At 49.1% G+C, this 24,377-nt stretch overlaps 1 protein-coding gene across 3 annotated transcripts; it reads left to right on the forward strand.

Moving 5' to 3' along the window:
- The first annotated feature begins 11,345 nt into the window (after nucleotides 1-11,345).
- LOC101596292 (5-hydroxyisourate hydrolase-like) lies at nucleotides 11,346-15,425 on the forward strand. 3 transcript variants are annotated; one of them, XM_004654149.2, is made up of 4 exons: nucleotides 11,346-11,506; nucleotides 11,882-12,021; nucleotides 13,501-13,636; nucleotides 15,111-15,425. In XM_004654149.2, the coding sequence occupies exons 1-4, from the start codon at nucleotides 11,447-11,449 to the stop codon at nucleotides 15,198-15,200; spliced, it is 426 nt and encodes a 141-aa protein (XP_004654206.1). In that variant the 5' UTR covers nucleotides 11,346-11,446; the 3' UTR covers nucleotides 15,201-15,425. The 3 variants fall into 3 exon arrangements, with proteins under 3 accessions (XP_004654206.1, XP_044989666.1, XP_044989654.1); XM_045133731.1 differs by having other exon boundaries at nucleotides 11,383-11,506; nucleotides 11,827-12,021; XM_045133719.1 differs by having other exon boundaries at nucleotides 11,393-11,506; nucleotides 11,748-12,021.
- Nucleotides 15,426-24,377: the final 8,952 nt, after the last annotated feature.

Here is a 24,377-nt window from a genome sequence, read left to right on the forward strand (position 1 = left end):
AAAAAATTTTCCCTTCCCCCTGCTTCTTCCTTGTGCCTTCCCCCTCAGTGTAGCCTCCCTTCTTTCATACTGAGGGAGGATAGGAGGAACCTATCTTTTTTATTATTTTATTTTATTGTTTTCTGAGGTAGGGTCTCACTCTAGCTCAGGCTGACCTGGAATTCACCATATAGTTTCAGGGTGGCCTCGAACTCTCGGTGATCCTCCTACCTCTGCCTCCTGGGTGCTGGGATTAAAGGCCTGCACCACCATGTCCGGCAGAAGCTATCTTTGTTTGTTTGTTTGTTTTTCTTTTCACAATTTTTATTAACATTTTCCATGATTATAAAAAATATCCCATGGTAATATCCTCCCTCCCTCTCCTGGAAAAGCTATTTTTTTAAGGCAGTCTCAGTTATGGGTTGAGGCTCAAGGAGAACCAGGAGGTGCCAGCTAGCTCACCCTGGAACCAGACACTTGTGACAAAAAAATTAAAAAAAATCAAATGGAGACTGATCCACAGCGCCCCCTACTGTCCACAGCCGACTGCGCTAGCTGGGTGGCCTGATGCAACGGGGCTGACTCTCAGGTTCATCCTCCAAATTTACCGGCCAATCAGGTTTTCCCCTTACACACCTAAATCTGATGCTATAAAGGCTGTGGCCTTTCAGCCCCTCCCTCCCCTCTGAATGCGGCCCTCAGTGTGTCCATGTGTGACTCTCTCTTCCCTTTGCTAGGGCTCCGGGGACACATGTGAGTTCTCACTTTACTTACATATATGATTTTTCTCTGATTTCTGAATCTATCACGTGGGTGCTCTCGGCAACTCTACTCTTGCCCATCTGTGTACTGACTCTGAACTCAGGGTAGCCATGAGTGTAACCCTTTCCATCACTCATTCAGATCCTCTGAATCTCTTAGTCTCTTCTTTGCTATCTGCCTTGTTATGTTTTGTCTTGTGCCTCACTTTCTCTCAAGTCCACATGCTTACAGCTCTGCTCCAGTTTTCCCCCAATGACCCTCGATTTCGCGCCGGCTTTGATTCTTTCCCTCTTCAGGAAAGCACGCAGCAGATGCCATGTGTGTCCTTCCTGAGCCTCTCTACATGTACATGTAAGTGCTATTTCCATGTGCTTACAACCCTGTTCCAGTCCTTTTCTGATTTTTTTTAAGAGAAAGAGAGAGAGAGAGAGAATTGGCAGAATTGGTGCACCAGGGCCTCAGCCACTGCAATTGAACTCCAGACGCTTGTGCCACCTAGTGGGCATGTGTGACTGGGCGTCACCTTTGTATGTCTGGCTTACCTGGGATCTGGAGAGTAGAACATGGGATCCGTAGGCCTCACAGGCAAGCACCTTAATCGCTAAGCCAGACCTCAATCCCCCCCACTTCTCTCTTTTGATTTTTTTTGTTTTGGTTTGATTTGGGGGCGGGTGGTGGGTAGGATCTTGCTCTAGCTCAGGCTGACCCGGAATTCACTATGTGGTCTCAGGCTGGCCTCAAACTCTCAACAATCCTCCCACCTCTGCCTCCCGAGTGCCGGAATTAAAGGCGTGTGCCACCACACCCAGCTCTCTTTTGGTTTTTATTTTTTATTTTTTAAATTTATTTGAAAGCGACGGACACACAGAGAGAAAGAGGCAGATAGAGAGAGAGAGAATGGGCGTGCCAGGGCCTCCAGCCACTGCAAACGAACTCCAGACACGTGCGCCCCCTTGTGCATCTGGCTAACGTGGGTCCTGGGGAATCAAGCCTCAAACCGGGGTCCTTAGGCTTCACAGGCAAGCGCTTAACTGCTAAGCCATCTCTCCAGCCCTCTTTTGGTTTTTAAAGGTAGGGTCTCGCTGTAGCCCAGGCTGACCTGAAATTCACTATGTAGTCTCAGGGTGGCCTCAAACTCATGGTGATCCTTCTACCTCTGCCTCCAAGTGTTGGGATTTAAGGCGTGCACCTCTATCTGGACCGTCCACGCAACGCTTGCTGCCAGTGTCCCTGGGAGCTGCAAGCTGCATGATGATCAGCTGGGCCTCTCTTATAGCAGGCACTTCCAGACCACCTTAGCAGTCGATTTGACTCCCCACAAGGAAATTCAAAGCAAGATAAAGGACTGGTATCACTGCATTCGTTTTGTATCCATCTCCTTCACATTGGGTCAGGCTCCTGCTCAACTGTACATGTAAGCATGTCCATCACTCCAGGAGTGACCATCAGTGGGACCCAACCTCTCATGCCTGTCCAAGGTTGAAGGCCCAGAGGTAAGAGTAACAGAGGCACAGTGCCGTCAGCTTTTCCTGGCCCACATATAGGCACCTGAAAGTTGTCAGTCATTGCCCTAAACCTCAAGGCACCTTGGAGTCAAGAATAACTGAACCCCATATACAGAGGACTCCTGATGAGGTCACCCCAAGCAAAGCAATCATCTCAGGGGGACCAGCTTGTCCCCTCAAATGATAAGGGCTCCTTCTACCTACCTTGCAAAACCAGAACTAACATGATGATCAGACAGACCACACCATGACAGGGACTGCTCAAGCGTGTACACCTGGTCTTAGTTACTGCTCATGTTGCTGTGGCGGAATACTTGACAAGAAGCGGTTTAAGGAGGGAGGATTTACTGTGGCTCAAGGTTTGAGAGCATGGTCCCTCGAGGCAGGGAGGGCATGGTGGCAGGAGGCTTCTTGCTCACATCTGAATCAGGTGGCACAAAGATATAAATGCTGGCGTTTAGCTGGCTTCCACTTTTTTCCCCCTTTTATTCAGTCTAGAACCTCAGCCTATGGGAAGGTGCCACCCACGTTCAAGATGAATCTTTCTTCCTCGGTTGGACCTCTCTACAAATACCCTCACAGATACACTGAGAGAATGAACGCACCTACGTGATTCCAAATCCAGTCAAGTTGACAGAAAAGAACCATTCCAGCCAGGTTCACACCTTTAATCCCAGCCCTCGGGAGGCAGAGGTAGGAGGACTGCTATGAGTTCAAAGCTAGCCTGGGACTACAGAGTGAATTCCAGGTCAGCCTTGGCTAGAGTGAAACTCTACCTCAAAGAAAAAAGAAAGAAAGAAAGGAAGGAAGGAAGGCTGGAAGGGAGGAAGAAAGAAAGAGAACTATCCCAGGCCTCTTTTTTCCCTTGCCCTAATTCTTTCTCTATCTAAACCTATAGCTCATGCTAGTACCCCAGAGATGGACTTGAGATCAATGAACCCCTTTATCTGTACTTCCCAGCATGGTCTCATTGATTAAACCTCCTATCTTGCTTTCACCATTGCTAATGTCTCTCATTGGTATAGTGGGATGGGTGACAGAGCCTAAACTGTTAGGTCTTGTGGAGCCATGACTCTTGCTCTAAACTTGGGTACTTCTAAGGATTATGGGTAATAGTAGCTTAGCATTCTTCCTATGCAACTCTCATGGCAGAGGCTCCTAGACTTCAGGCTTCACAGTCACATGGGTACCTCAGAGGACAATGGCAACATAGTCTAGCACTTTGCTACCCTCATCTGAGAAGTTCCGGGGAAGATTATATACTCAGGAATTCTGGGTACCAGAATCTTAGCTTGACTTCAAATTTGACCTTAAATAAACTCAACCATGGTCCTGACCTTGAACTTGAATCTGACCTTGAAACTTCTGGCAGCACATTCTATGAGCTTAAGAACCCTGGGAGAGAAATAAAATTTTGCCTCCCCCCCCCCCAAAAAAAAAGAACCCTGGGAGACTGTAGTGTCAGTGCCTTCATTCATCAGACCCAAAGGTTGCCAGGTGCATGCAGTGCCACAGGTGAGCAGTACAAGAGCCTCCTGGATACTGGACTTCAAGAGTCCTTTGATGGAGGGGACAGCGGGCAGGGGTGAACTAATCGTGGTGATCAGAGACAAGAACATGGTGACTAGTTTCCTACTGGACATCATCGGGGAACTTAACAAGAACCGCCTCCTGGTGGTGGAGAAGGATGCCACCATCAATAAGATCAAAGACACTTTCCAGCAATTTCTAAACTGAGATGACACTGGCATCATTCTGGAATCAGATGTGACACCATTACGTCACAAGGCCACTTGGCATCATTCTCATCAACCAATACATTGCAGAGATGGTGGGACATGCCCCTGATGTCCACCAATGCTTCCTTCCTGCTGTCCCGGAGCTCCCGTCCATGGAGCATCCCTATGACGCAGCAAAAGACTCCATCTTAGCCTGGCATTGTGGTGCATGCCTTTAATCCTAGCACTTGGGAGGCAGAGGTAGGAGAATCACCATGAGTTTGAGGCCACCCTGAGACTACATAGTCCAGGTCAGCCTGGATTAAAGTGAAACTCTACCTCAAAAAAACAAAAACAGGGCTGGAGAGATGGCTTAGTGGTTAAGCGCTTGCCTCTGAAGCCTAAGGACCCCGGTTCGAGGCTCAGTTCCCCAGGGCCCACGTTAGCCAGATGCACAAGGGGGCGCACGCGTCTGGAGTTCATTTGCAGAGGCTGGAAGCCCTGGCGCGCCCATTCTCTCTCTTCCTCTATCTGTCTTTCTCTCTGTGTCTGTCGCTCTCAAATAAATAAATAAATAATTTAAAAAACAAAAACAAAAAAAAACCACAAAAATACGACTCCATCTTGCACTAGGCCAGCGGCATGTTTAATGCCAAAGATCTGAGCTAGTGTTCCCCAGCCCTTAGTCCTTCTCTCACTTACCAAGCCTCTTCCAGTTTGCCATCTTCCTTAAGTTTCAAGCCTCTGGTTTCCAACCCTACCCTTCCCTGGGTCTGCAAGGGGTTGGGTGAGTCCTCTGAGGCTGCTGAGGCTGCGCTATTCAAATCCAGCCTGGTTAGGGGACAGGAAACTCAACCATCCTCTCTGTCCACTACCTCTCCCCTGTGCTGTTGTTACTAAGTGTCATGGTCAATGTTAAGTTAAAGTAATAATCTTGATTCTCTCAAAAAAATAAAAAAGAATCCTTTGAGTGTTGGCACAGTCAAATGAAAAAGAGCTTAGCTCTGTGGGCACTTGTCCTGCCTTGAGCAAAGCACATGGCAGAGGGAAGGGCTTCACTGCATGATCAGGCCCCGACAAACCAATTCTCTCTCATAAGAAATTCTGGGTTGGAGAGGTAGGCTCAGAAGTTAAGGTACATGCCTGCAAAGCCTAATGACCCAGGTTCAATTCCCCAGTATCCAAGTAAAGCCAGATGAACAAAGTGTGCATGCATCTGGAGTTTGTTTGCAGTGGCTAGAGGCTCTGGTGTGCTTTCTTTTTCCTCTCTCCTTGCAAATAAATAAATAAAATGCAGGCTGGAGAGATGGTTTAGCAGTTCAGGTGCTTGCCTGCAAAGCCAAAGGACCCAAGTTCAACTCCCCAGGACCCAAGTAAGCCAGATGCACAAAGGGGTGCATGCAACTGGAGTTCATTTACAGTGGCTGGATGACCTGAAGTGCCCATTCCTCCATCTGCCTATTTCTCTCTCCTTCTCTCTCTCGCAAATAAATAAATAAACTTAAAAATAATAAAACATAATGGGGAAGTTGGGTATGGTAGGGTATGCCTTTAATCCCAGCACTCAGGAGACTGAGGTAGAAGGCTCACCATGAGTTCATGAGTAGTAGCCTGGTGTGGTGGAAAATGCCTTTAATCCCTGTTCCTGGGAGGCTGTGGTGGGAGGATCACCATGAATTTGAGGCCAGTCTGGAGCTCCAGAATGAGTTCCAGGTTAGCACTGGCTAGAGGGAGACAATGCCTGGAAGAAAATGCAACGAGGGCTGGAGAGATGGTTTATGCGGTGGTTTGAATCAAATGTCCTACATGAACTCATGTGTTTTGAAAACTTGGTCCCCAGGTTGTGGCAATTTGGGAGGTGGAGTCTTGCTAGAGAAGGTGTTTTGTTGGAGACAGACTTAAGGGTGTTATAGCCAGCTCCCCCTTGCCAGTACGAATGTCCATCCTCTGCTCATGCCAAGCTTGCCCAATAAATCCTTGCCTCCTGTCAGCTGTCTGTGGGCTGCTGTATCCCAGCAACACTAAGATAATTTCAACAGCCTGTGGAAGCATGAGGGCCACCCGGGCATGGACACGCACTTCTGTAACTCCAGCCCTGCTAGGAACAGAGACTGGAGGATCTCTGGAGCTTGTGAAAGCACCCGAAACCCTGGAATTAGGGAAGGGACTCCATGTCAAGGAAACAAGTGAATGAGCAATGGAGGAGAACACCTGACATTTCCCTCTGGTTTCTGTGCATGCATGGGGCACTGCGTCTACACACATATGTCTATATACCATGCACACACACACACACACACACACACACACACTGAGCCCATGTACTTATTGATGTATTGATCACATACCTGTGATCCCATCACTTTAGGGGAAGATGCAGGATTGTGAGTTCTAGGCCAGTCTGGACTACAGAGAAAGACACTGTCTCAGAATAACAACAGGGGGGCTGGAGAGATGGCTTAGAGGTTAAGGCACTTGCCTGTGAAACCTAAGGGCCCAGGTTCCATTCCCAGTTTGTCTGCAGTAGCTGGTGGCCCTGATGCACCCATTTTCTCTCCTGCTGTCTCTTCTCTTCTCTTCTCTTCTCTTCTCTTCTCTTCTCTTCTCTTCTCTTCTCTCTCTCCCTCAACATAAATAAATAAATAAAATCTTTAAAAAAAAACAACAAAGCAGAGCATGGTGGTGCATGTCTTTAATCCCAACACTCGGGAAGCAGAGGTAGGATGATCACTCTGAGTTCAAGGCCACCCTGAGACTACATAGTGAATTCCAGGTCAGCCTGAAAAACCTTGAAAAACCAAAAGAAAAAACAACAATTAAAAAAAATAAGCAAAAGGGTGATAAAATTACATTCAGCTTCCTATAAAAGGATTTAGTTGATATATATTCATCAACCTCAGAACTAGTATATCAAACTTTAAAATTAATCTTTTTTCGACTTTAAATGCTATGAACTTAAGACTACAACACGTGTAAAAATAGCTCAAATACATCAATACATGTTATAATTGGTAACAGATTATTTTTATTTATTTGTTTGAGAGTGACAGACAGAAAGAAAGAGACAGAGAGAGAGAATGGGCATGCCAGGGTAAGAGATTATTTTTAAAATGAAAATAAAATTTCAGGCAAAAGAAATGTTGATAGACATCAAAACAAAGTTGGGCAGGGCATGTTGGCGCATGCCTTTAATCCCAGCACTTGAGAGGCAGAGGTAGGAGGATCACCATGAGTTCGAGGCCACCCTGAGACTACATAGTGAATTCTAGGTCAGCCTGGGCTAGAGTGAGACCCTACCTTGAAAAAAAAAAAAAACTGGGCCGGGCATGGTGGTGCACATCTTTAATCTCAGCCCTCAGAAGGCAGAGGTAGGAGGATCACTGTGAATTCAATCAAGGCCAGCCTGGGATTACAGAGTTAGTTCTAGGTCAGCCTGTGCTAGAGTGAGACCCTACCTCAAAACTTCCCCTACACAAAACAAAAGTTGGCTTATATAATTTCTATGCATTACTCTTGTTCTGGGGGGAAAAAAGTGAGATCCTAAAGATAAGCTATTTCTTCTAAAAAGTGAAAAACAGGAGTGGGGAGATGGCTCCATAGGTAAGGTGTTTACTGGGCAAGCATGAGGACCTGAGTTTGGAATCCTAGCACCCATGTGGCAGCCGGGTGTGGTGGCATGCACCTGTAATCTCAGTGCTGGGGAAGTGGGGATAGGAGAACCCCCTGGGCAAACTGGCTAGCTAGACCAGCCTAAGCAGTGAGCTCGGGGTTTAGTGAAAGCCCCTGTCTCAAAGCATGACATCGAGAGCAACTGACAAAGACACCCAGCACTAACCTCTGACCTACACACACATGCCCACACATATGTCCCCACACATAAATATGCTTACAGCGCACACACAGACACATCATATATACACACATGCCAAAAAGTTAAATTAATAAGTACCCATCCTCAGGGGGCTGGAGAGATGGCTTAGTGGTTAAGGTGCTTGCCTGCAAAGCCAAAGGACCTCAGTTTGATTCACCAGGACCCATGTAGGCCAGATACACAAGGGGTCACTTGCATCTGGAGTTCGTTTGCAGTGGCTGGAGGCCCTGGTGCACCCATTCTCTCTCTCTCTCTTTCATAAACAAATAAGTAAATTAAAAAAAAAAAAGAAAAAAGTTCAGTTTAAAGAAAACACTACTTCTGCATGAGAATGAAAATACTTAGTAGCAGAGGCCAGTAAGTTAAAAAGGAGACATAAAGGGAAGAGAAAGGAAGGGAGGAGGGTACTTAATAGGTTGATATTGTATATATGTAAGTACAATGATTGTGATGGAGAGGTAATATGATGGAGAATGGAATTTCAAAGGAGAAAGTGGGGGGGAGGGAGGGAATTAACATGGGATTTTTTTTATAATCATGGAAAATGCTATTAAAAATTTCCAAAAATAATAAAACACTCAAAGGTGAGCCTCAACTAGAGCTTGGACTGCAAAAGATTGAAAAAAAAAAAAAGAGGTGGGACTGGGGCTGGAGAGAGATAGTTCCATCATTAAGGCGTTTGCCTGCAAAGACCCATGGCGGGGTGATTCCTCAGTGCCCGTGTAAAGCCAGATGCGCAGCGGCAGATGCATCTGGAGTCCATTTGCAGAGGCTGGAAGCCCTGAGGCTCCTTGGGAAATGCTTGTGACTACTGCGTAGAGAGTCCTGATAACTGCAGTTTTCAAATAGTTCAGTACCCGTCACAGCAGCTTAACTCCTTAAAGGCTTGGGCGGAGAGAGAGGAGAGAGGTTGGCAGCTGGGAAGTGGAGGGATGGATAGTGTGGTGAGTCACGCCCTTGCATTATCTTTCCCTTGAGTGGGGGTGTGCTTCAAACCGATAGGTGTGGCAGCAGAGTTAGGGTGAAGTTCAGTAGAGCCCTTGCGCATATGCAGGGCCCTGGGTTCAATCTCCACCACCACAATAAATAAATAAAATGAGGTCTCGTTTTTTCTCTCTTCCCTCCCTCCTGCCCCAGACCTGAAACCTCACTTACCGGGCGCTCTTGCAGAGAGGAGGAGGAAACACTAGGGCCAGGTGGGCTTTGATCAGCTCTACCTCTGAAGCCTCTTCTTCAAATTGGCCTGAAGACACTAGAGGGTCCAGATGGGCAAGGCCCAGTTACCTTCTCACTGTGAGTTTCAAAAGGCCACAATGTGTGGGCGATGGCCTAGGTTCTCAAAGAGAGGCAGGTGCCAGGAGGGGAGGCACACTGGAAGGGGCTCAGGCCTCAGGAGGGATCTGACAGCCCCTCCCATACCTCACCCCACCTTGCTAGATCTTCGCTTCCAGCAGACAGCGCAGGACATCTACAGGGGAGGGCTAAAGGGCAATCCTCAAAAAGGGCTGCTGGCTGGTTGTGTCCATTTATTTTGAACATTTGAAACCTTCTGCCAAGAGGACGGAAGTCGAGGAAACAATGATCCCTGTGCACCGTGCTCGTCTTGGGAAGTGGCCACGCTTACCAGTGCTCTGGGCATCCTGCCAGGACACATTCCCAGGATGGCCTCTCTCAGTTTCTCCCTCTAGCATAGGGGCTCTTTGTCAGGGATAGGGAGCCGGTCCATCTCGGCAACATGGTGGAAACTGAGTTGAGGAGCCTTGCACGTGTTACCATGCTTTGTGACTTGTTGCTAGATGTGTCCTCAACCTGCACACAAATACCCTTAAAGGGCTGAAAAGCCAGCCTGCTGCGTAAGCCCCACTTGCTTATCTGACCTATAATGTGCTGGTCAGGTAGTTTCCCATCTCTGGTACCAAGGGGCGTTTGTGACAATCGGGCACGAGCATCTCTTGAGGTCACCCTGCCAGCGGACCTCTGAAGGAGGCTTGCTAAAGACCTGTGGAGGGTTCTGACCAGCACACTCCCAGTCATGGCCCAGAGCCCTCCTTCCCCCCGCCTGGTGGCTCACCTAGTCATGAGCATCGTCCAGTACTCAAAAGAAAGCAAGCTCGCCTCTGTCAGAGCTAGACAACCAGCAGCCAAAAATCATGGGGTAGGTCTTTCTGGATTTCCAATAAAGAACATCCTTGCCTTTGAAATATCACACGATGCCTCTGGAATGTGTTCTTTATATATGCTATATAATTTCTTTTTTAAAAAAGTTTTGTTCATTTTTATTTATTTATTTGAGAGTGACAGAGAGAGAGAGACACACACACACAGACAGAGAGAGAATGGGTGCACCAGGGCTTCCAGCCTCTGCAAACGAACTCTAGACGCTTGCGCCCCCTTGTGCATCTGGCTAACGTGGGTCCTGGGGAACTGAGCCGTTAACCAGGGTCCTTAGGCTTCACAGGCAAGTGCTTAACCACCAAGCCATCTCTCCAGCCCTATGCTATATAATTTCACCACGGTAGAGTCACACTGCTGTCACCTGTAGAGCGGGACCTCCTACCTGTCTGCACCAGAAGGAGCGATGGGCAGAGACCTCCTGGTGAGCAAGAGGAGCTTGCCTTGTGCAATGGCATTTTCTCAGCCGCCACAGGAGCCCTTATTTCTCCACTTTGCAGACGAGAAAACTGAAGCAAATTCATATGGTCCGTTAGCAGTCAGAACCAGAAACGTTTCCTGCCCTCCTGAGGGCCTGATATCAAAATGTTGCAAAAATAGGGCTGGAGAGATGACTTAGCCCTTAAGGCATTTGCTTGCAAAGCCAAAGGATCTGGGTTGGGCTCTCCAGCTAGATGCACAAGGGGATGCATGCATCTGGAGTTCGTTTGCAGTGGCTAGAGGCCCTGGGGTGCCCATTCTCCCTCTCTCTCTTTCTCCCTCCTTCAAATAAATGAAATTTTTATTTTATATTTATTTTATGTTATGTTATGTTATGTTATGTTATGTTATGTTATGTTATGTTATGTTATGTTATGTTATGTTATGTTATGTTATGTTATTTTTCGGGGTAGGGTCTCATTCTGGTCCAGGCTGACCTGGAATTAACTATGTAGTCTCAGGGTGGCCTGAGCTCAGGGCAATCTTCCGACCTCTGCCTCCCGAGTGCTGGAATTAAAGGCGTGCGCCACCACACCTGGCTTAAATAAATGAAATATATTTTTTAAAAAATTTTAAGTTGCAAAAATAAATAAATAAACAAATAAATAAAGCCGGGCGTGGTGGCACACGCCTTTAATCCCAGCACTCGGGAGAGGTAGGAGGATCACTGTGAGTTCGAGGCCACCCTGAGACTACATAGTGAAGTCCTGGTCAGCCTGGGCTTCAACGAGACCCTACCACAAAAAACTTAAAAAAAAAAAAAAAAGTTGCCATCTCTGGACGGCCCAGCCTGGGAGGAGACCCCGCCCCGCGCAAGCCCCGCCCCGGGACCCTCCCACCGTCATCGCCCCGCGGGCCGCGCTGGGGCGGGCCTCGTGGTCTCCCGCTGGGTGACCTATGCCCCCCGCTGCTCCCCGGGCCCTCGGGTGTTCAGCACACCCGGCGCTCCTGGGCAGGGCATGAGCTCCAAGACCGGCTCTCGGCTGTTGACGCTCCAGCGACACCTGGACTGGCCGCGGGTAAGGCTAGCCTAGACTCTCAGGGCTCCCCCTCCTATCTGGGGGAGGGGCAGGGGCGGGAGCTCCCAGGAGACCTGGGAATCAGAGATTCAGAGATGCAGGAGAGGTTCTGGGAGGGAATGGCCACTAACCAGTTGAAACGGAGGGACTGGGGACAAGGAAGAAGAGGGTCTGGGCTGGGGATAATGCAGGGGCCCGGGTCAGTGCTGTTTATCAGTTGGCACTTTATCCTGCAACTCAGCAATTTGGATCGCCCTTGCCCTCGCCTGCCCCTGGGCAGTCTGGCTGTTTATTTACACCCATCGCTAAATGGACTGTAGAGTTGGGCCTGTACACATTAGCCCTGAAGAGATCACCCTGTCCCTCTCTGCTCAGGCCAGTGCCATGGCCTCCCAGAGCAGCCCACTGACCACCCATGTGCTAGACACTGCCTCAGGGATCCCAGCCCGTGGCCTCTGCCTCCAGTTGTTCCGGCTTGAGGACCGTGGCCAGCATTGGACCGAGCTAAGAAAAAGGTAGGAGGGAGGCCCTGGACCAGGGGGTATCCAGAGCTCTAGCAGGGTACTTCCTGACTCCCACTTGGGGCAGATCCCAGACTGTTGCAGTCTGGTTCGCATTGCTGGTAAAAATCACCCAACCAAGAGCAGCTTCTGGGAAAAAAAAAAAAAAAAGTTTATTTTGGCTTACAGGCTCAAGGGGAAGCTCCACGATGGCAGGGGAAAACGATGGCATGTGCAGAGGAGGCATTAATTCCCAAATCTCCATCAGCTGGGGAACCTAGCATTCACCTCAGTTTATGGGGGACACCTGAATCAAACCCCCACACAGAGCATAGCACTGAGATGAAGTTGATGTCGGCCAGGGGAGACATGGGATGGAATTGAGGAGTCCAATGTAGGTACTGAGGGCAGGAGGACAGGAGAGCAGGATTGACAATGGCCCCACGGCTCCTTAAGCCTTGGGGTCCCACCATATTGACTTTTGAGCTTCTAGTTCCTCACCTGAGGGAAGGGCCCAGTGGCAGTAGCTGCTCTGTCAGGAGTGCACACCTGAAACGACGCCATGGTGTGTTGGGGACAGCTTCGTTGAGGCCTTGCCTGGCAGCCTCACCATCCTGTGGGCCTGCTGGCAAGGAGCAACCTGAACAGGGTGGTGGCATTCAGAGGTCTTCATCGCCATGACTAACAGGAGCCTTATGCCTGGCTGCATGTTGAGCGTGTTATTTCTGCTCTCTATTCTCCATTCCTGGTGGGCTAAGCCTGTAACTACCCCTTTTACAAATGGGAAGGCAACAGGGATGAGGTGAGAGCTGGAATTTCCGTCTGGGCTGGCCCGGTACCATGCTCCTCAGACTCGATGTGTAGTGGAGCCCAGGCCTTTGCCCTTTGCCCCTGGTACTTGTGCTGACCACAAGTCCCACAGAAGGTCATGTTCTCCCATCACGAGTCCCCACTGCACACACATCCCTGCTTTTTTTTTTTTTTTAAACTCACATCTTAAGTGTGAATACAGTGGGGAAAAACTTGAAGGTCTAGCTGGTCAGTACAATGAGTTTTTTTCTGGTGGTGACCACAAAACCACAGCCTTTTAGAGCCCTGGAAAAGGCCGGGCCACTCCATGGGACTTATGCAGCTGGAGACAGTCTGCCATAATAGATGGTGTCGGATACAGTTAGGGACCCAGGGATTAAGGAGGAAGTGAATGGAAACGCATGTTACAAAAGAGCTCAAATAGTACTATCTAGTTTACTTTGTATAAAAGCACTTGTGAATTAACATGGCGTCGACTATGGGAGGTTTTCTCTTTTCGCTTCTGTGCAATATGATTTCTTAGATAGGCAATGTGGTGGTATCCCTAGAAACTGTTCCATCATCTGTCTGCTCCCCCACATCTACTTGAGACTGAGAATCATCTGGGGGTGCTGAGATGCAGACAAGAGGGCCTGGGGTAGGGCAGCTCCTCACGCCTTCTCTGCAGCCCCCTTCTCTCCCCAGCTACACAGACCCGGATGGACGCTGCCCCGGGCTCCTGACTCCGGGCCAGATGAAGCCAGGCATCTACAAGCTGTTCTTTGATACTGAGAACTACTGGAAGGAGAGGGGGCAGGAGAGCTTTTACCCATATGTAGAGGTGAGGGCCGTGGGTGGGTGGAGGTGGTGGACCCTGACTCACTGGAGCCAAAGGCCATATCCTCTGGGCTGGCTGGGGCAGACTGGTTGCACATCTCCCAGGGTGGTTGGAAGTGGGTGAGCTCATCTGCTTTGAGCTCTCAGAAGAAAGGGATCCGTCACTATTACCCTTTATGACACTCTCCTGCCCAAGCTGCTCCTGGGTGAGGTAGGTGGAGGGGCCAGGCTGGGGGTGACTCACCCTCCTTTGTAGATGGGTTCTCATCCAAGTCCTCCAGTTCACAGGGTGTCAGTTGCTTTTGTGTCACGGTGGCCAAACACCTGGCACAAACAATTTAAGCAGGGAGGGATTATTGGTTTCGGCTCATTGTTTCAGAAGGTTCAGTCCCTGGTTGCTTGGCCCCGTACACTCACCGTAGCAATGGGAGCATGTGGTGGACAAGAGGCAGAGAGAAACGAATACAGGAAGGAGCCAGGGAAGTGTTGTTCCCCTGGTAAGCCCCCAGGTGACCTTCTTACAACTGGGCCTCACCGCCTACCTTTTTTTCAATTTTTTTTTTCTTTTTTTGGTTTTTCGAGGTAGGGTCTCACTCTATCCCAGGCTGACCTGAAATTCACTATGGAGTCTCAGGGTGGCCTCAAACTCATGGCAATCCTCCTACCTCTGCCTCCCGAGTGCTGGGATTAAAGGCGTGTACCACCATGCCCTGCTCAAATTTTTTTTTATTAACAACTTCCATGATTATAAAAAATATTCCATGATATATATATGTAATTACAATGATTGTAATGGGGAGGTAATATGATGGAGAATGGAATTTCAAATGGAAAAGTGTGGGGGTGGGGAGGGAGGTAATTACCATGGGATATATTTTATAATCATGGAAAATGTTAATAAAAATTTAAAAAGAAACAAACAAACAAAAAAATATTCCATGATAATGCCCTCCCTACCCCCATTTTCCCCTTTGAAACTCCACTCTCCATCATATCCCCTCCCCCTCTCAATCAGTCTTCCTTTTATTTTGATGTCACGATCTTTTCCTCCTCTTATGATTCACCTCTTACTTTTAATCAGCTCCCAATAATGCCATCACATTTTGAATCTATCAAGGGATTAACCCACTGGTTAGGTCATAGATCTCAGGATATAATCACTTCTCCAAAGCCCACCATTGGCAACCAAGCCCAGGACAGTCTTCAAGTTCATATTCAAACCATAACTGAGGCCAGGCGTGGTGGCACACGTCTTTAATCTCAGCCCTCAGGAGGCAGAGGTAGGAGGATCACCGTGAGTTCAAGGCCACTCTGAGACTCCATGGTGAGACCCTACCTTGAAAAAGTAAATAACTCGGCTTTACCTAAGTGAACTTCCCCTTCATCTGATCTTTTTCTCATCTAGCGGGCCCACAGATCTTCCTGGAGTTGTCACCAGGAGGTATCACCATCCCCAGTGCCTTCTCTTCTTTTCCTAGATTGTGTTCACCGTTGCAAAGGAGACCCAGAAGTTCCATGTGCCTCTGCTACTGAGCCCGTGGTCCTACACGACCTATCGGGGGAGCTAGAGCAGAGTGTGACCTGAGGAAGGCCATCTGCTGTCCCCCTCTGGCTGAGCCACCCACCCAACTCAACCGCATGGGCTTTGCGCTCATCAAGAGACACTGGGTTGGCCTGGGGAGATGGCTTAGTGGTCAAGCGCTTGCCTGTGAAGCCTAAGGACCCCAGTTCAAGGCTCGATCCCCCAGTACCCATGTAAGCCAGATGCACAAGGTGACACAGGTATCTGGAGCTCATTTGCAGTGGCTGGAGACCCTGGTGTGCTCATTCTCTCTCTCTTTGCCTCTTTCTCTGCCTATCGCTCTCAAATAAATAAGTAAAAATAAAACCAAAAAAAATTTTTAAAAAGGAGACACTGGCTTGTTTGCTTACTGGGGAGGTTCTAGTAGCCCTGGAGTTTCCAGTGGGCAGAGTATGAATACAGTCAATGCCAACCTCTGTATATCTGCTCCCATCATTAGGACAGGGACACTGGAGGGCAAGCAGAACTCTGCTATACAGTTCATGCCCCAGATAACAGAGGGGTCCTCTGAGAAGGATCCACTAAAGTCACAGGCAGAATGTAGACAGGAGGGTGTGGGGGTGGTACCCAGAGAAGCAGGAAGGCCTGGGTAGCGGTTCTGTAGGCAGTTCTCCAGAGAGGCAAGACAGCAGAGGAAACATGGCGAAATTTTTCTCTGTATTTTTTGGTTTGTTTTCTTAAGGTAGGGTCTTGCTGTAGTTCAGGCTGACTTGGAATTCACTATGTAGTCTCAGGTTGGCCTTGAACTCATGGAGATCCTCCTACCGCTGCCTCCTGAGTGCTGGGATTAAAGGAGTGTGCCACCAGGCCCAGGGGAACATTTTCCTTATTGATGTCAGCCTTGGCGCAAAAGGGTTGTCAGACCAGGTGTGGTGGTGTACACCTTCAATCCCAGCATTCGAGAGGCAGAGGTAGGAGGATCACCGTGAGTTCAAGGCCACCCTGAGACTACATAGTAAAATCCAGGGCAGCCTGGGCTAGAGCGAGACCCTACCTCAAAAAACAAACAAACACTAAAAGGGGTGTCAGAGAGAGAGAGAGACAGAGGGGGGCAGGCCAGTTCTATGGTCTGTGGTCCTAGAAGGGTGGCTATGTTGGGGTACCCATGAGTCCCGTAGGGCCCTGGCCCAGTGTCTGCCTGATCACAGCCATCTCCAGGGCCTTGAAGCCCACATTGTCTATAACTACCCAAAAGGCCAGCAGCTGTACTTCTTGTAGCACCAGGGAAGAAAAAAGTTCATCTGGGTATGGGTACTGCAACTGGCAGGCTGTGGCCCACCCAGAGCGAGACACCACTCCACAAAGGGGCGGGGAAGAGGGTTGAGCTCAGCTTCATGGTCTAAAGGAATAAAGTGGATGCTTGTCAGTGGCTTGCTCTATGACAAACCAGTGCTGACACCTTTATGTGTGCTGAGCAGGTAACTCACACTGGGGGTTGAATTAGTTGTTGCTGGAATCAGAAAAAAAAAACAAAACTGGAAAATATTAGATTAAGGGAAGAAGGGTTTATTTCACTTTATAGTTCAAGGTTGCAGGCCATCACAGCAGGGAAGGCATGGCGGCGGGAGTAGGAGACAGCTGGTCACACTGTATCCACAGTCAGGAGGCAGAGAGAGAGACAGATGCTGGTGCTCAGCTCTGTAACAGAGAGGTCCTCTTTATAAGTCCAGGACCCCGGCCCATAGGATGGTAACACCCATAGTTAAGTCAGCTCTTCCCACTTCAGTTAATTTAAGATAATCCCTCAAGGCCCGGTACTCAAGCAAGCTGAGGTATGAAAATTGCAGTGAGTTGGGGACCAGCCTGGGCTACAAAGTGAGTTCCAAGTCAGCCTGGGGCTAATTGATACCAACCTCAAAAAGCCAAAAGGGCTAGAAAGATGGCTCCACGGCTAAAGGCACTTGCTAACAAAGACTGCCAGCCTGGATTCAGTTCCCTAGTACCCACATAAAGCCAGATGCACAAAGTGGCAACTGCGTCTTGAGTTAGTTGGCATTGGCAAGAGGACCAGTGGGCCTTTCCTCTTCTTTTTTTTTTCTGTATCTCGCTCTTAAATAACAAACATTTTTTAAAATTATTTTGTAATCTTTTTGTTTATTCTTATTTATTTATTTGAGAGCGACAGACATAGAGAGAAAGACAGATAGAGGGAGAGAGAGAGAATGGGCACGCCAGGGCTTTCAGCCCCTGCAAACGAACTCCTGACGCGTGCGCCCCCTTGTGCATCTGGCTAACGTGGGACCTGGGGAACCGAGCCTCGAACCGGGGTCCTTAGGCTTCACAGGCAAGCGCTTAACCGCTAAGCCATCTTCCCAGCCCACAAACAAACCTTTTTTAAAGACGAGAAAGAAACGAAAAGAAAGATCATCCTTCACAGGCATGCCTAACCTCATCTCTACAATATGTCACAGGTCCTGTCAGGTTGACAATTGATATAAGCCATCCCAGGGACAGAGGCAGAGGGATGGACTCAGCAAAACTAGGGTCTGTCTGGGCTCCTAGATCTACCCAGGCGCTTGTCAGTGAAGATTACCATTCCCACCTTGCCCTGGCCAAACCACATCGCTCTTCTTTGGCCCTAGCGGGCAAAGCCCCTAACTCTGCATCTTGACCAGGTCTGCCTGAAGGCCAGGTCACCCTGCCCATCCCCAGAGGCCAGGCATGGGTAACAGTGCTGTGGAACCACCATACAAGTGCTGGGATCTTCTTCTTTGCCCCCAGCTCCTTGTTGACCTGCCCCCTCCCTCTTCCTTAACAGCATTTAGTACCTATAGGCAACACCCTAGCACTTGGAGCCTGTCTTCTACCACACCTCCTGGATGGCCGTGGGGAACCTCTGGTAGAGCTCATCCCTCTCCAGCTGCACCTCCAGGATGAGGATGGGATTGGGGCCATAGACAAGGCTCCTTGCCCAGAGAAGTCTCACTGGGGAAAGCCACCTTCCACCTTACTACCATGCCGCTTCTATGCTACACCCGAGGCATTCAGACCTGTGCCGCCCGTACCACCTGCACCCTACCCTCCGTGCACAGAATGAAAGCTCAGCCGCTGTGCACTCATCAGAAGGTGCGAGGGAAGATTAGCAGGAGGGTGGCTCTCAGGAAGCAGGAAATTGTCCTAGTACAAGCTAGAGGAGCTCCACACTGAAAGCCACCTAATGGGTGTGTCAAGACCAGCCTTGCCCAAGGAAGGTGCCACAGGCTCAGGCAAGACATGTCCCAAGACACCCCACTGAGCGCCAAGGAAAGTCCAGAGCAAGCTTACAGCAACTGCCTGTCAACCAGTAAGGGTTTCCTTCCCATCACCTACCCTTCTAGCCATTAACAAGAATTGTCAAAGATCAGCACTTCAGAGTCATAAGTAAGTAAATGCCAGCCTGGAGAGAAAGTTTAGTGGTTAAGATGCTTGCCTACAAAGCCTAAGGACCCAGGTTCAAGTCCCCTGTACCTATGTGGGCCAGATGCACAAGGTGGTGCATGTGTCTGGACTTCGTTTGCAGTGGCTAGAGGCCTTGGCATGCCCATTCTCTCTCTCTGTACCTCTTTTGCTCTCTCTCAAATAAATAAATAAAATAAAAAATTTTAAAGTAAATTCCCTTGAACCTTAATTCCCAAGGTCATTATTGTGAACATGACTGCCCTGTATTCTACACATATAAAAACACTTAAGTTAGAGCTGGGCTTGGCAGTGCACGCTGTTAATCCCAGCACTTGGGAGGCAGAGGTAGGAGGATCACCATGAATTCCAGGCCACCTGAGACTACATAGTGAATTCCAGGTCAGCCTGGAGTAGAGCGAGACCTTACCTCGAAAAACACACACACACACACACACAAAGGAAAAACAAAACTGAAGTTAGTGTTGGAGAGGAAGTGGGACTGGGCCACATCGCAGCTTTTCACGCAGCAGCACCCACTCTGGGAGATCCATGGTCTCACGTGCTTTCCAGCTACTGTACAGAGTTCCACACACCTGCTCATAGCCAACTCCCTGTCAGTAGACCTCTAGACTGCCAGGGCCTTGGGCCTCTATAGTTTTCTGAGAAGGAACACCTTTGCTCTCCTTGCTAATACCACCTCAAACCCACTGGAGGAAGAAGGGGACTCTATCTAACTCACTGTGGGGCTTACTAACAACCCCTGGAATGTCTGCCCTGAGGCGGTCCAGGTCTGTGGCAATCAGTGGCAGAACCAAGCAATTTATATCCTATGGGACCCTCAGTGCCTTTGAGGGCTAATCTAGATCTGTTATTCAGGTGGAGCTCTCTGAGGAATTTGCTTTGAGAGTGGAGAGGACAACCCTATTATTAATTTACACTTATGAATTCTCTAGTGACTCAGGAGGCCGTGTTATCAGTCAAAGCCCTAAGGACCCTGAGGTCCAGGATTTGAAGCTGCACGGGCAGGGAGGACCATCTGCAAAGCACCAAAGAGGACCTTGTTAAATGAGATAATGTCTTCCCAGTCTCATCAGCAAAGGCTTATATCCACCAAATCTCACGCAGCAGCAGGAGCATTGCCATCAGAAGCATGACTTGGAATGTGCCAGGAAATGACCTTCCTAAAAGAGATCACATGGTTCCACAGAGATGAATTTGAAAGGGTGACCATGGCTGCTTCACTTGTAATAGCTAAGGACTGGAAACAAAGACAAAACCATCATGGAACCAGATACGTAATTTTTAAAAATATTTTTATTGGGCTGGAGAGATGGCTTAGTGGTTAGGTGTTTACCTGTGAAGCCTAGGGGTCCAGGTTCAACTCCCCAGAGCCTATGTAAGCCAGATGCACAAGGTGGCACGTGTCTGGAGTTTGGTTGCATTGGATAGAGGCCCTGGCATGCCAATTCTCTCTCTTTCTCTCTCTGTCTCATAAACAAAAAGAAATTATTTATTCATTTGCAAAGAGAGAGAAAGAAAGAGAATGAGTGCCACCAGGGCCTCTAGCCACTGCAAACGAACTCCAGAAGCACACACACTTTGCACATCTGGCTCTACATGGGCCCTGGGGAATCAAACGTGGGTCATCAAGCGTTGCAGGCAAGGGCCTTACCTGCTGAGCCATCTCTCCAGCCTGGAACCAGATAAATTAATGAGCAGCACGATGTGGCTGTTAAAATGAATGAGGCTTCTTTCTGTGGCAACCCGGGTACACTGGGAGATAAAGAAGCAAGTTGCTTTTATGACACGATCCCATTTTTGCAAACCACAAAGTCACATCCACATTAGAACAGACAAGAAGGGGGCTGAAATGAGGCCCAGTAACAGTCTCCTTTTGTGAGCACTGGTACCGAACTACAGGGATTCTCTGGTGTTTACTTAGACATCTGAGGACTCCATAGCTTCTTGATATTGAGCAGGTTAAATGGGCTACTACTGAGACAGATGGGAAGAGAATTGCTGCTGGCGGCCAGGCCTCCTCCATGTGTTGAGAGGCCAGGTTCTGAGGGGACAGAAGAATTGCTCATCACCAGGAAGCTTGCTCCTTATGACACCCCATGTCTGCTACAGAACATACCACAGATTTCTTTTTTTCCAAGGTAGGGTCTCACTCTAGCTCAGGCTAATCTGGAATTCACTATGGAGTCTCAGGGTGGCCTCGAACTCACGGTGATCCTCCTACTGCTGCCTCCCGAGTGCTGGGATTAAAGGCGTGTGCCACCACGCCTGGCCACAGATGGTTTGTTTTTTTTCTTTTATTTATTTGAGAGCAACAGAGAGAGAACGAGTGAGAGAGAGAGAGAGAATGGGCGCGCCAGGGCTTCCAGCCACTGCAAACGAACTCCAGACACGTGCACCCCCTTGTGCATCTGGCTAACGTGGGTCCTGGGGAACGAGCCTCGCGTCCTTAGGCTTCACAGGCAAGCGCTTAACCGCTAAGCCATCTCTCCAGCCCCCACAGATGGTTTTTGCCTCATACAAGCTGCCTGGAAAGAGAAGCAGGCAAGAGGCCCCCTCCAGCCCCTAAACCTAGACACCAGCCAGGGCCTCACCTGCGCACCTGGTTGACGGCTGCTCCAGCACCACATGCTCCCACTGTGGGCATTGCACTTCTTTTTCAGCAACCTTTGAATAAGCTTTTGGGAATGTGGTGAGAAATAGAGTTTTAGGAGCAAAAAAGGGCTTGGGATTCACAGCCACCCACATACAGGCTGTGGAAGATGGCAAGGCAAGAAATCACTGCCAAGAACCCCTGGCTGGAAGACTCCAGAAGCATGGGCCCACCCAGGCTAGTCCGTGTGATGTGTAGAGGAGTAGAGCCTTATTTACCACAGCACCTTCACTTTACAGCTCTAGAAGGTTCCAAGGAAGGAGAGGATCCAGCTTTCCCATGTCTCCCTTCTTGTTCTAAGGGCCCAGCCTTGCTTGCTAGACCCTCAAGGGAATTCGTATGTGCCTTTTCTCCTGAGCCCAGGTGAGTTCGTGCAAAGGGGGAAGAATTCAACAGGAAACTCACAACTAGAATTGCTTGTCTCTTTCATAGTTCAAGTGTCTATATCTCACTCACATAGTCCTGCACTTCCTGGCGTGTGTATGCAGTGTGCGCACACACACACACACAATTGTGTAGGTACACACATACATGCATGTGGAAGCCAGAGGTTGACACTGGGTGTCTTCCTTGATCAGTCTCCACTCTGTTTCCAGAGGTAGGGTCTCTTACTTGAGCCCAGAGCTCGCCGGTTCAGACAGTCTACCTAGCCAGCTTGCCATGGGGGTTCCCTGGGAGCCACCATGCCTACCCAAACTTATATGGGTACTGGGGATCTGAACTCTGGTCCTCACATTTACACAGTGGGTGTCGTAATAACTGAGCCATCTCCGCAGCCCCATGTTCTAACCCTCCTTTGTCACGTACCTCCTATGAGGGTCTGTCAGCACCTGCTCTGCACGGGTACCCCTGCCGTCACCCCTTCAGAGTGTTCCTCCACCTTCCTCAGGTCCTCTATCTTCTCCCGCTTGCATGTGTAGGTGAGGCAGGGGCTGAGCCTGGGGGCGTGGCTGGATGCTCCCCTGACCACAAATGAGTCCTTCCAGCCACAGCACACTGAGAGGGCCCAGGTTTGTTTTTATGTAGAAACAGTACTTTTGTAGTTTTAACTTATCCTGAAGATTCCAGAAACAGAGATTCACTGTGTCCAAGACTCCACCCGGGGCCATTCTCCTCCATGGAAGGCCCTGCTACTGCCAGCAGCAAGGAACAATGACCACTGCTCACGGCGGCCACACTACGGCCAGCGTGTGGTCCCCTCTGCAGCTCTGCGTGGCTGTATGTGAGAAAACTTTGTTATCTCCTTCCCTGTTCTACAGTTTGGAAACATCCGGATGATTTTCAGTTATTGGTGTGGATAAGATGCATTATTTGGAGATTTCAGCTGAGGATATCAAGAGTCCTTGTCTACTAATCTTATAGAAAGGAGTTGAGGGCTGGGTCTGTTCCTAGCCCACATCCGTGCCTTGAGAGAGTTGATGAGGGCCACACTTTTCTCTTTTTGGTGGGGGAAAGGGGGAATCTCACTCTAGCTCAGGCTGACCTGGAATTCACTATGTAGTCTCAGGGCCGTTTTGAACTCATGACGATCCTCCTATCTCTGTCTTCCGAGTGCTGGGATTAAAGGCGTGAGCCACCACGCCCGGCTTGGGTTCAGTTTTTGAATGGCAGCAGCATATACAGCAGCATAGGAAGGGAAGAATAGGTATGCCAGGGCTATAGGAATGGAGAGACCTTGTGAACAATACCCAAGAACACCCACCAGGTCAGCACCGAGGCTACACAGACAACCCTACCAAAGAGCCCGGTCAGAAGCCAGGCGTGGTGGCGCACGCCTTTAATCCCAGCACTCGGGAGGCAGAGGTAGGAGGATCGCCATGAGTTTGAGGCCACCCTGAGACTCCTTAGTGAATTCCAGGTCAGCCTGGGCTAGAGTGAGACCCTACCTCAAAAAAACAAAAAAAAAAGAGCTCGGTCAATTTCAGTGAGGGTTTCCTTGCTGGTACTCAAAGGTTTGACATATTTGGCACACAGGCCACTATTGCCCTTCCTGTGCCTGTGACCAGCATAGCCAGTCAATGACTGTACTGGAGTTGCTAATAGTGATCACAGTGGGCACTAAGCATGACCTGTATGGCTACCCAGCCACAGTCTACAGGGCTGGGTTACTGTATTAGTTACTTTACTCAGTGCTATGACCAAATGCTGACAAGCAGCAGCTTAAGGTAGGAAAGGGTTTCTTCTTCTTCTTTTTTTTTTTTTTTTTGGTGGTGGTGGGGGTTTGAGGTAGGGTCAAGCGCTAGCCCAAGCTGACCTGGAATTCACTATGTAGTCTCAGGTTGGCCTCGAACTCACAGCAATCCTCCTACCTCAGCCTCCAGGGTGCTGGGATTAAAGATGTGCACCACCACGTCCAGAAAAAGTATGTATTTATTTATGAGCAGAGAAAGGCAAAGAGAGATGGGGTACACCAGGGCCTCTTGCTACTGTAAACAAACTCTGGATGCATGTGCCATATTGTGCATCTGACTTTTTGTGGGTGCAGGGGAAATAATCCTGGGCTGGCAAGCTCTGTGAGCAAGTACTTTAACCTCTGAGCCATCCCCCCAGCCTGAAAGGGTTAATTCTGGTTTACAACTTCAAGCAGAGACTATTATGGCGGCAGCAGCAGGAGGCCAGCTAGTCATGTTACTTACATTCATAATTAGGAAGCAGAGAGAAAATAGGAAGTAGGGTCAGGCCATCCAACCCCAAGGCCTACTCTCATTGAATACCCACTTTATCCAGCAGGCTTCCACCATTTAAAGGTTCCACAACCTTCCCAAACATCATCATGGGCTGGAGACCAAGTGTTCAAATACATGAGCCTATAGGGGACATTTCACATTCAAATCAGTGTTACTAAACCAGATGGACTTCTGATGTTGGAGCCTTCCCAGGCAAGGAGCCACAGGGACTATTCTGAGATTGCTGCCTGGGAGTCTGAATAAGTACTACCTCCTGTCAGCTGCCAATTTTAGACAAGAGTGGGGAAGTGATGGTAATTGTAGCTCTCCAAACTCACATAGGAATGAGTTGTTCTGGGATTCTGAGTGGGCCTGTGGGGCTTCAGAAACATCCCTGTTCACTACCTCTCTCTCCTTCCTTTACCCCTGTCTCTCTCCTCTCTTTCTC

This window comes from Jaculus jaculus, chromosome 1, assembly GCF_020740685.1.
Source record: "Jaculus jaculus isolate mJacJac1 chromosome 1, mJacJac1.mat.Y.cur, whole genome shotgun sequence".
NCBI classification, from domain to species: Eukaryota; Metazoa; Chordata; class Mammalia; order Rodentia; family Dipodidae; genus Jaculus; species Jaculus jaculus.

Excerpts from the sequence above, each read along its gene's own strand:
- LOC101596292 (XM_045133719.1), top strand. The coding sequence starts at position 11,816 with ATGGACTGTAGAGTTGGGCCTGTACACATTAGCCCTGAAGAGATCACC. Across the intron at positions 12,022-13,500 it reads TGGACCGAGCTAAGAAAAAG|CTACACAGACCCGGATGGAC; the intron begins GTAGGAGGGAGG and ends TTCTCTCCCCAG. Across the intron at positions 13,637-15,110 it reads GCTTTTACCCATATGTAGAG|ATTGTGTTCACCGTTGCAAA; the intron begins GTGAGGGCCGTG and ends TTCTTTTCCTAG.